Source organism: Rattus norvegicus, chromosome 15 (genome assembly GCF_021556685.1).
Source record: "Rattus norvegicus strain SHRSP/BbbUtx chromosome 15, alternate assembly SHRSP_T2T, whole genome shotgun sequence".
Classification (NCBI taxonomy): Eukaryota; Metazoa; Chordata; class Mammalia; order Rodentia; family Muridae; genus Rattus; species Rattus norvegicus.
In genome coordinates this window covers 26290631-26302878 of record NC_141548.1, presented here as the reverse complement: position 1 = coordinate 26302878, position 12248 = coordinate 26290631, and the positions used below count along the sequence as shown (strand labels likewise).

The 12248-nt window shown below is 36.9% G+C and overlaps 1 protein-coding gene across 2 annotated transcripts in view; it reads left to right on the top strand.

Moving 5' to 3' along the window:
- Exoc5 (exocyst complex component 5) overlaps positions 1 to 12248 on the top strand; it is a 46013-nt gene that overhangs the window by 25987 nt on the left and 7778 nt on the right. The window contains exons 12-13 of one of the 2 annotated variants that reach the window (XR_015638153.1): positions 1696 to 1843; positions 9579 to 11311. Coding sequence is in view for 1 of the 2 variants with exons in the window: in NM_022204.3 (NP_071540.1) it covers positions 1696 to 1843; positions 9579 to 9687 (257 nt within the window). In the remaining variant the exon portion in view is untranslated. The remainder of the gene's footprint in view (positions 1 to 1695; positions 1844 to 9578; positions 11312 to 12248) is intronic. The other variant, NM_022204.3, reaches the window with a different exon arrangement.

Here is a 12248-nt window from a genome sequence, read left to right as displayed (position 1 = left end):
AAAATGTTAACCATATTAAGTTTGGGCAAACTTAGTACATTTTAGCTGTCGTTAAGATTTCCTATGAACTCCTCATATTACATGCGCTATTGACCAAATCCTCTCACAAATCACATGCTGAAATGACCTAAAAACCATGATTAAAATGTAAATCAAATACTTCTCAATCTAAATAATGTACAGATAATACTAGTAATATAAAGGATTCTGTAGTTTCACTTCCTCCCCAGCGTAAATTGTTCTGAATTATTAACTAAGATTTGTATCATTTGTATGGAAACTGTGAGGAAAAGAGCAACTAGTTTACATTTATGCAGCGCTGAATTGAGCTTGTTTTGTCATTTGTACAGAAAACTATTAAATTTTTTACTTTAAAGTCTCGGATAATTTGCTTATGAGAAGAAAAGAGTTTGCTGTAAACTTGGTGACATTTCGTTGTCCAGATTGTCCCCTGATGAGACCAGATAGGTCCTAGGAGGAAGACTAGCTTCTGTGGTGCCTCGCAGACAGTAGAGTCCACACTTGCACACCCAGGCCTTCTTCGTTATGATTAGAGGGTAGAATAATAAATAAAGGAAAGATTTAATGCCATTGAAAATCTTAAACTGGTGACATGGCTCCGCTGGTAAAACTACTTCCTGTGTGAGGCTTGATAATCCAAGTTCTATTCCCAGAATCCATGGTAGGAGAATTGTCTCCTGAAAGTTGCCCTCTGACCCTTATGCACCTGCATGCATGCATACACACGTATCTAATACATTTTAAAAAGTTCTTGAGTTTTTCTTATGCCAAATCAAAATATTTCAAAAAGCTAAACCCTAAAGAATAGTCATAAGACTTAAAAAAGGAGTTCATAGTAGCCTGAGTTATATGTTCTAGTAGCAAAAATAGTTTAGCCAAGAGATAGCTACATAATAAATGTTCCAGGTGATCCTTAGTCACTAAGAAAAGCTCAGGTATACTTAATAAATTTAGTTTAATAGAGTGAGGGCATGAGCAATGTTTAAATGGTTGTGTTTTTAAAAGTACTAAAATTCTTAAGTTTTTATACAAGACTTTTAGTAGTCTTGTAGTTATTTGTTATGTAGAATAGCTTTTTGAGCTGAAATTCTTAAGTTGCAAAAGACTTTGAAGAAGATAACTTTAGAGGCTGGACACATAGTTCAGTGGGAAGAGTGCTATTCAATCATAAGAGCCTGAGTCCAAATCCTTAGCACCTGTATAAAAAGCCAGGTGTGGCTATAGACACACATGCACGCACGCATGCACGCCTGCCCGCCCACCCACACGCCTGCAATGTGAGCACTAGGAGCAGGGAGCAGGGAAAAGCATCCATAGGGTTTACTGGCTGCTAGCCTAGCTCCAGATGCATTGAGAGACCCTGACCCAGGGGACTAGAGTGAAGAGTGACCAAGCAAGATTCCTGACATCATCATCTGGCTTCTTGGGAGCAAACAGGCACATGTGCCCAGACACACTTGTGCGCATATACCAAAAGTAAGAACTCCAAATTTACCCTTTTTTGATGAAAGTCATTTAAAAACTAAACTTGTGATTAGAATTTGGGTCTCTTGGTTATTGGTTCATTTTTGACTTTTTTTTTCTTTTTTGTTGATGTATTCTAAGGTTGAGAATATTTGCAGTTATAAATCTAAGTATAGTAACTTTTTTTTATTTGTCTTTATGGTGTACTAGTATTCAAGATTTGAAAGAAAGGATTAGACAACGTACCAACTTACCACTGGGGCCAAGTATTGACACACATGGGGAGACTTTCCTATCTCAAGAAGTGGTAGTTAATCTTTTACAAGAAACCAAACAAGCCTTTGAAAGATGTCATAGGGTAAGAATAATAAATTAATTTTTAAGATATAGTTGTATAATTCAAGTTTTATCTCATTTATGGAAAAAATGTACTTCCTGGTTAGGACCTACTAATTTTTTAATATTCTTAATCAATATGGTTTATACAAATTGTGTATGTTTATAGGTACCATATGAAGTTTTGATAAAATTATACATCGAGTAATATTCTCATCAGAATGAGCATGTGTATTCTCAAACATTCATTATTCTTTGTGGTAAAAACATTTAAGATCTATTCTGACATTTAAAAGTACTCGTAGTATTTAAAAGTATATAGAACATTGTTAATCTGTTGTTATCCTACTGGTGCAGTAAAACACCAAAATCATTTCTGTTCCCTAACCAACAGTTCTGTTCAGCGGTCTTCCCTCATTCTCCCCACCTCTTCCCACTCCCTCCTCAGCCGCTGCTCACCACATTCCACTGTCTACGAGAGTCCCTTCTTTAGATTAGGCATACGCGCAGGGTCACGCACTAGTAGTTGTTCTGAGACTGCTTGTTCTGCATGTGTGAATCTACCGTTTATCTTTATCCACTATTTAACGGATACTTACATTGATTCTGTCTTTGGATGTAGTGAATATTGTTGCAATAAAATTGGAATGCAGAGCCCTCTCTAAACAAGCAGATTTCTTTTCCTTTTTTGTATACTAAGTAGCAGGACTATTGCGTCCCCCTTTTTAACTTTTTGAGGAGCCTCTACATCACTTTTCATAACAGCCGTTTACATTCCCACCAACAGTGTAGGATGTTCTCTCTCCTCCATATCCTCACCAGCATGTTACCTTTTGTCTTGCCTTCCTAACTGAAGTAAAATGATCATGTTTTCACCGTGTTAGTGCCTTATGTGTTCTCCATATGAACCTATGATTAATAGATTGTATAATTGCCTGTTTTCTCCTTATTCTGTAAGCTTTCTTTCATTCTTTGCTGTTTCCTGTACTGTGTAGCAGCTTTATAGTTGAAGGTAATCTTGTGTGTTTTTACTTTTGTTTCCTTTGCTTTGGGGGTCTCATTCAAGACGCTTCTATCCATTCCAATGTTATGAAGTATTTTCACTACCCTTATTTTGTAGTTTTATAATTTTAGTGCTTACATTTAAGGCTTTACTCTAATCTGAGTTAATTTGTGTCTATGATTAGAGACAGTAGGTACCTGCATACAGTCCCACACCAAATCGACAGTCTTTCTCTAATTTGTATTAACGTTTTTATCAGATCAAAAAGAAACTTCCTGTGGCTAGGCCTGGGCCAACACTAATCTTTGTATATAAATGTAACTCTTTAGGGCGTAGTTTAATAACCTGTCCATTTAGCTAGATAGAAGCAATAGGGTCACCACTAGGGTCTTGGGCATTTGACCAAGTCCACAGCACTAGGTCTGAACTTACTCACGCGGAGCAAACGTCAGATCCCAGCAGAACCGTGTTGGTTGCTCCCCTCACAGCCAGTCACACCAGCTACACCAGCTTGTCACTCATCTCATCAGCCTCGGTGTCTGCCCCTTTATGCTAAGGCGTGTGTCCTGGAATTTGCCCATTTCTCCACACTGTCAAAGTTGTTGACGTACTTCTATTCATGATAATCTATAATCCTTTGTATTTTTATAGCTTTCATTATAATGTATACTTTTTCATCTTTCATTTACTGATATAGAAAATTTGTTTTTCCTTTTCTTCAAAGAGTCTTACTCAGTAGCCCTGGTTGGTCTGGAATCCATTATGTCACTATGTTGACCAAGCTGACCTGGAGTTCCCACAGACCCTCTGCCTCCTGAGTGTTGGGATTAGCACTGTTCATGACCATACCTAGCTCTTAGTCTTTGTTGTAATCGTTTTTCTATTTAGTTTGAGATTGCATTATTTCCCATCCCCTTTACTTACCCTTCTTCACTCTCTTTTAAATTTATGGCCTCTTTTTAAATTAATTATTGTTAAATTCTTAAATTCATGAATACAACCTTCTCGGTCTGTATAATGTTGCTTGTATGTATGTTTTCCGGGTTGACCATTCTATTGGTGATTGACATGCCATTCCCTGGAGAAAGCTTTTTCTCATCCTCAGCGTCCCTTAGTTGCCTGTAGTCTCTTGTATAGGGCTGAAGCCTCAAGTTCTCCCCAACCCCGGTTAACATAGCTGTTGTTATCCTTGCTCAGCTCTTGTGTTGTTGGTGGACCTGATGAGTGTAGCTTCTGACATTTCTCGGAGACATGCGCATAGCAAACATGAGATCTAGAAATCAAAAGTAGCAACAATTCAATGTGAAGTGGTACATTTTTAAAAGTCCATGCTCTTCCCGCTCTTAGATTCTTTTGCCCTCTTCCATGACCGTCCCTGAGCCTAGGTGTAGTAATTGTGTGGTGGCAGTATCGCTCAGACTCGAGTCTGCTCTCTAAAACACAGTTGTTTGTCTTCTTGCCAGGATTGCTTCATCCACAAGATACTGGTGGTTTATTTCCATTATCATGCATGTCAAGATAAAAATTTCATTTCCTTTATTGACTTGTTGATGATTTAGTTGTTTAATGTCCTTGAATTTGTATAAGTTCCAAAGATTTTTCTTGTTATAATTTATTTAGAATATACTTAACTTTTAAGAATTTATTCAAATTTGTATCTCCTATCATGTATAATGAAAAATGTCCCATGTGTTTTTGAGAATATACATGCAGTGGCCTTGATTGGAATGTTTAATAACTGCCTGCTTAAGTTCCTTTGGTCTACGGTCAGCTTGATTCTGATTCTTTATTATCTAACCTGTCTTTTGGTGGTTAATCCATCCATTGTTGAAAGTGAAATTTTAAAGCCCCTGTAAGGGACTTTATTGTATTGGAACATATCTTTCCCTTTAAACTTGTTAATATTTGCATATTTAGTTGTTCTAATATTGGATATCTTCAGTTGTTAGTTCCTTTTGTTGAATTAGTTCAATCACTATATAATGACTTATCCTTGTCACTTTTTAGCTTTCATCTGATTTAAATGATACCTGCTTTTCATACGGAGTCCATCTCTGTAATATCCTTTCTTCGTCTTTCTATAATGTACAGTTGTCTTTAGAGGTGAAATGTGTTGGGTTTTGTTTATATACGTAGTATATAGTTGAGTCCTTTTTAAATTCCACTCAGCCACTCAGAGAATTTAGTTTATTTACATTTTGTGTAATCATGGTAAGAGTTTACTATTGCCAGTTTTTTTTTTTTTTGCTTGTTTGTTGTTTTTGTTTTATTTGCTTTTTTAGAGTTTTTCTTTGTGATTAAATGATTTTTACCTACTAGTGTATGTTGATGCTTTATTATTTTTGACATTTTTTAATAGGTTTATGCTTTATAGTTAGGATGGTACTTAAAAACCTTTCACGCTTGCCTAGCAAGTGCAAGGCCCTGGGTTCCGTCCTTGGCTCCGGGTGGGGGGCGGCACGGACGACTTTCAACTATAACAAGATAGCAATTTAACTGTTGATTGTAAAGATAGGAGCAAGAAAGAGAGTAAAAACCTTCCTACTGCACTCCATTTCTCTCCATATTTTCAACTTTTTAATGTCACACTTCACTTTTAGTGTAGTTATTAGTCTGGCATTGTAGATTTCATGAAAAAAATATATATATTTTTTGTTCTATGTTTACAGTATTAAAGCTTTTCGGAATTTATGTGTAGAATCAGTTCTTCTCATCTTGTTAGCATCTCATTGTTGGAGTTTGGAGAACTCCCTTTAAGCATCTGTTTGGGGTTGTTTTTTGTTTGTTTATAAGAAAGATGCAGTCGTGACAAATATTCTCAGCGTTTGTCTGGAAATGTCGTACCTCTCTTCATTTCTAAAAGCTGTTTTTGTTGAGTACAGTACTCCTGGTTGTCAGGTTTTGGTTGTTGGGTTGTTTTTGTTTTGTTTTGTTTTATTCCTTCAATGTGTGAGTATCAAGTTACTGCCACTCTGCAGTTGAATGACTGAAAAGAGTTAAAAAAAAAAAAGACTCAAATACTTACTAATGAAGGGAACAGAAAAGGCCACATTTCACCTCTGAAGACAGGCTTACACTCTCACTTTATTTACCTGATATTTGTTCCTTTTTTTCTTGTTGCTTTCAGAATCTTTTCTTTAACCTTTGAAATTTGGTTATGTATGTCTCTTTGTAGTATAAACTCTCTACTCTTCTTCCTTTCCTATCCTTCTTGAATCCCTGTAGCCCAAATATTCACTCTTTTACTGCTTCCCTATAGGTCAGTGCACTGTCGGCATTCTGGCTCCGTTTTCTTTTCTTCACCTGATTCTCTCTGCTATTTGTATCTATTACTTTTTCATTCTACTTACTATTCTTTTAACTTCAGAATCTTTTTGTTTTTTAAAATTATTGAATATCCTTTGGCAAATTGCAGAATTATTTGCATATATTTTCTTCAGGTTTCTAGAATTTCTTTAAAACATCTACTTTGAGTTTTCTGTCTTGAAAGAGCACACACTTTGGGTGGTTCAGGTGCCTTGCTTTTGTTCACTATCAGGTCCCTGAAAACCCTGCATGCTTGTTGACCTATAACAGTGTCTCCATGTTGAAAGATTGGGTGTTTATTAGCATCATAGTAATCTATCCTTGTCTATGTATACTCATTCATCCAGAATAATCTGTTGTTAATTGTCACAAAGACCATGGTCAACAGTCCCTGTTTTAGCACTAGATGGCACCCTAAATAGAGATTTTTTTTTTTTTTAACCAAATCTCTGGTTTCCTAGCTGTCATTATTTCAACAGCAGAAAGCGCCTCAAGTCCAAGTCTGTTACAAATCCATAATCATTCTTTAAGGCTGACACTGGCCTGATAGCAGGAAAGACCTAGACATTAGGAACTCCTTAGAAAGGTAGGCCATATTTTCTGCATCTTTCTCCTGAGACAGGATGGGACCATTTCTGATTCCAAAGCTGTTTCTACAGTTAACTAACTGTCTGTGTTCAGCACTGCAAGGTTCTTCAGCACTCCACAGCCTTGTTCTGGGAGGCCTGGTCCATACCTCCAAATAATTTGTGTTCATCACTATCTCTTTCTGTCGTAGAAATCATAATACTTGGTCTTACTCAGAGTTCATAGTCCATCAAAGTGAATACAGCACAGGGATAAGACAAAGGCTTATACTATTGTATAAGTATACAATAATATGGCCAGTAATATGGTCTGTTAGTAGCCTCTGACCTCTGTAGATCTGGCGGTGCATGTGTCTGGCCCACTCAAACTGTCATTTCCACCTGGTGTGCACAGTGTAAAGGCACCAACTGTGGGTGCCCGGCTCAAGAGAGGGCCTGCGGGTTATGTCTCAGGTTTTACCATGGTAGGCCTGGCATTCAATTCCAAGGAAAATTTGTCTGCTTAGTTTCCTGTCCTCCTTTTAGCAGATGAAATCTGTACACATTATGTTGTTCAAGTCTGTTTAGGATGATAAAAACCCTTGGTTGCCATTACTAATCCTAAGCTCACCTGTACCTGAGACTTGTGGCTGAAGAAGCTGATATTATCTATTTGTACACCATTATTGTATGATAGTACACTGTAGCTGTCTTCAGACACACCAGAAGAGGGCATCAGATCCCATTACAGATGGTTGTGAGCCACCATGTGGTTGCTGGGATTTGAACTCTGGACCTCTGGAAGAGCAGTCAGTGCTCTTAACCACTGAGCCATCTCTCTAGCCCAAAGGTGTATTGATTTTACTGATTTTCCCCAACATTTTGGTTTTATTAGTCCCCTTGCCTCTTGGGTTTTCTGATTTTGTTCCTCATTGTTTCCTTCCCTCAGCTTGCTTAGGTGTTATTTGCCCCTTTCCTGGTTGTTTTTGCTTTAGTTTGCTTTTTAGGTAAAACCTGAGTGAGTGTGCTGATCTTTTCCTGTGTGTGCCCTCTCTGGTGTGTGCATCTAACTACATTTCTCTCTTAAGTACTGCATTGGATGAAAACTGAGTTTTTAAATATGTTTTATTTTAATTCATTTTAAAATACTCTTTAATTTTTGCTTTGATTTTTTTTTTTTTGGCCCTTATATGATTAAATTGTGTTATTTGGTTGCCAAACATTTGGAGATATACGAGATGCCTTTCTGTTAATGATTTTGGGTTTTATTCCATTGGTAGTCAGTGAAAAAACTTTGCATCATAGCGTCATCCATTTTAAATTTATTGAGATGGTTTATATTACAAGATACAGCCCATAATGATTAAGGTTTCCCGTATACCTGATAGACTGTGTATTCACATTGTTTGCTGGAGTATTCTGTGCATGTCAGCTCTTAATTCTTGGAAGTCGTCTATACTTTTTTTTTTTTTTCAGTTTTCTGTTTATCTTCTCTATGTTTTGTATGGATTTGGGGATATAAGCAGGAAAAAGGTGAAAACTTAGGCTTGGCTTTTATGATTTGTGATGGAGGTAAGGGTACCTGTTTAAAATCAGAAACAAAGGAAAAGGAGTAGAGATTGCTGAGAATTAAAGATTGGAGTAGTGGTTAAGAAGCCCTTACCAACTGGGGCTTTAAAATGGTACAATGGATTCTTTACACATTGGTTAGTTTACACATCAGGCTTGTTAGGATTCAGTGTCCTTAGTCTGCAACTTCAGGATCTTCATGCTCTAGCATAAAAGAGTCTTGGCCACTAATATAGTGGCACATTGGAAAGTTGTAATTATGGCCTTAAAGCTTAGTGAAAAAATACTGTATTGTTATCTTTATGCTACTTTCATAGATATTCATAAAACACAAACTTTATTATTAAACTTGACCTCATTATATATTTGTAAATATTTCATACTCCAAGAAGTCCAAACAGTATTATCCTGAAATTGGGGTAATACTAAAGAGTTTTGGCAAAGGCGGAAAGCAATTCATAAATAATAGAGAAACAGTTAATACAAGTTGAGAGTCATTTACTTTTTAAGAGTTCATTTTTCTCAACATAATTGCTAATAGTTCTTTAAATAGTCTAGTAGTAGCAGCATCAAAGTAAACATGTGAGCTTAGTGTAAATTAAGCTTGCAGTTTTCCTATTCTATCCCAGCCTTAAGACCAAGGAGAAATGCTCTTAATCTTAGGTCATCTCATAAATGAGGGTACTATGACTTGGTCAGATTGAATAACATTATAGAGACTTACTCCATGAGAATATGATGAGTTAAAATTTGATCTTGTTACATTTTTATTACTATGTATATTAATTGATTTCACAGCCTAATTCCACAAGTATCTTTTTTTGGTTTGAGTTTTTCTAGAACAGCCCTCCAAGTTAGAGACTCTCAAATTTCTTTGACTGTGATCCCAGCAATTCAAAATATACCCCACATTGTTAGCAGAGTGCACCCATATGTGTGTTGAAAATATAATTGTTTTTTTTTTCTTTGCTTCTTTTTTTTTTTTTTTTTTTTTTTTTTTTTTTTTTTTTTTTTTTGAGCTGGGGACCGAACCCAGGGCCTTGTGCTTGCTAGGCAAGCGCTCTACCACTGAGCTAAATCCCTAACCCTATAATTGGGTTTTACTTGAGGATTACAACCTAGATTTGAAAAGGCACTGCCCTAAGTCAGGAGAGTTACAGTCAAGAGGATTATAATTGTGTGGACAGTGAGATAGGAACAGTGACATTCAGTTACCTGAAATAGTGTTCTATACAAAAAGATGACTTTATTAAAAGTTGGGTTTTTTAAAATGTAGGCTTGAAGAATAATACTGTTTTTGCTTATTTTTAAAGCTTTCTGATCCTTCTGATTTACCAAGGAATGCCTTTAGAATTTTTACCATTCTTGTGGAATTTTTATGTATTGAGCATATTGATTATGCTTTAGAAACGGGGCTTGCTGGTAAGTATACTTCTGTTACACTTCTCGTTAAACTCTTTTACTTCTGTTTGGTTGAACAATATTCATACTGCTGTTCTATCTATGACTTCTATGTGGTGAATTCAGTTCAATACAATGTATTTTGAGCTTCTCTGATAATAGGGTGTGCGAGGTGCTAAAAATTAAACATCGGCACAGTTCTCTCTATTGCTGATATCCGGTAAAGAAAGGCTACAGACTGTGTAACTCAGCACAATATATTGGAGGATTTATAACAATTGTCTGTGCTATAAAATGTCAAGGAGCATAAATAGAGCTAAGAATAATTCTGCTTAGGAATTGAGTAAGTTTAGAGGGAAAAGTATTCAAAAATAAGTCTGGAAAGGAATATATTTATATTAATGTTCCCAGCCTTGTTCTTTTGGGTTTGCTACTTTGTATCTATGGTATAACAACAACATATTCCCCGACTTTCCATCTTTTTAACCTAGTTGATAACCTGACCCTGTAACCTGTTAAGTGGGTAATCTTAAAATTAACATTTCAAAAATGAAATTCTTTAGCCAGGCATGGTGGTTCATGCCTGTAATTCCAGCATGCAGGACACCAAGGCAGGGGTCACTATGAGTTTGAGGCTGGCCTAGACTATATAGTGACTTTTGAGTAACATAAAATAATAGAGCAAAGAAACTGTCTTCCTCCAACAGTGCTCTTCTCATAAGGCTTTAAGGCAGTTGTTAGATACCAAACCCAGAAACTGCTTTAACCTTCCTGTTTTCACTGCTGACGGCCAGTTCATTAGCAAACACTGTAGGCATAATCCAGATATAATTTACCTGCTTTGTCTCATCTCTGCGGACACCATCCCACTCTGAACATTATCATCTTCTAATTGTTATTTTCCTACTGACGACTCCTCAGGATTATTACTCTTGGAGGGGATAAAAGCAAACGACTTAGAACAGTGTGCTCCATCTCCAGGGTTCTCACCGTGCTGCTTGCCTGCATTGTCTCAATAACCCTGGTCTTCACTGTTTTCCTGTTAGGCTGTTTGTACCTGGATTTGTCCATTGCGTAAACTTTCCCTCAGCTCTTTATATTTGTCTTCTCAACCTGACCTCAACCAATATGTCCCCTGTTCAGAGACACTTGGGCTGACCACTTAGTGCAGTAGTGCTCCCATTGCAGTACAGTTAGCCACTGTCCCAGAATTTAATTTGATTTGTTACTGTCTGTCTCTTCTCAGTACTAAGCACATACTTTTTAACATGCCTAGTCATGGGGTTCGTGTTCTTGTAAAAATAATAGAAATATAGTAAAGGAAAACAAAACTAGAAACTGGATAGAGAATGCTAACCGGGAGGCAGAGTAAAGACTGACTTACAGGCAGAATCTCTTTTTATTTTTCATTATTTATCATTTATTTTGTGTATGTTCACGCATGTAGAGGTCAGAGGACAACTTGCAGGAGTTGGTTCTCTCTTTCCACCATGTTTGTTCCAGGGATCGAACTCAGGTGGTCAGGCTTGGCAGCAAGCACCTTTACCCACTGAGCCATCTCGCCAGCCCCCCAAAAGCTTTTTATGAAAGGGTAGTCAGAGAAGGCCTCTGAGAAGACACATGAACCAGAGAACTCAATAAAGTGGTGAGTAAACTGAATGTTTGGAGTAAGAATATTCTAAGTCGAGACAACAGCATATAAATCCTAAAGGACAGGAATCTCAGTCGTTTAGTCCCTTCTACCCTCCAGCATTGTACCCTAGTACGTGGAAAGCATGTAGAACTCAAGAAGCCTCCTGACTGTGCAGAGCACCACCCTAGAAACCTTTAATAATGAACCAGAGCTAGCCATAGATGACTCACCTTGACTCACCTTCACGAACTTAGGAACTCTGTTTCCTTCATAAGTAACAATGTCTGTTAGGGAATTTTAACTTAATTAGAGCAGACTGGTGACATCAAGTACTTAAACTGTGCTGCTAGAAAATGACTTAGTGTAGTCATTTGTATTGGGATAATTTAAATATTTTAAAATATGATTACAGAATAAGATAATGAATAAGATTAAGGGCCAGCAAAATGGCTCAGCAGTAAAAGGCACCTGCTGCCAAGTCTGACAACCTGAGTTCAGTACCCAGATCCCATGGTGGAAGGAGATAACTGACTGCTGAATGTTGTCCTCTGACAAACACGCATGCACACACACACACAAATAAAATTAAGGTATTCATTAGAAATAACAAGATAACAAGAAGTAACATAAATTTAAATCTGACATGAAGAATTTATTGCTTATCTAGAATGAAAACCTTCCTATTTATTCTGAATTTGAAATGTTTAGGAAAATTTCATTTGGACTGGTAATATTCCTCCTATTCAAGAGCATGTTCAGTGCAGTCAGTGTTCATGGTCATTGTTCCTAATGGCCACATAAAATTCTACCAGGTGATGAGACATGCTGGAGTAGCATTGTAGTGCTTACTCTTTACCGGAATTGTCTTTAGGTAAAGTCCCATGTCAAAGCACACTATGCATATATATTTTAAATAATTCTCATTAACATACCTTTTTCCTAAGGACCT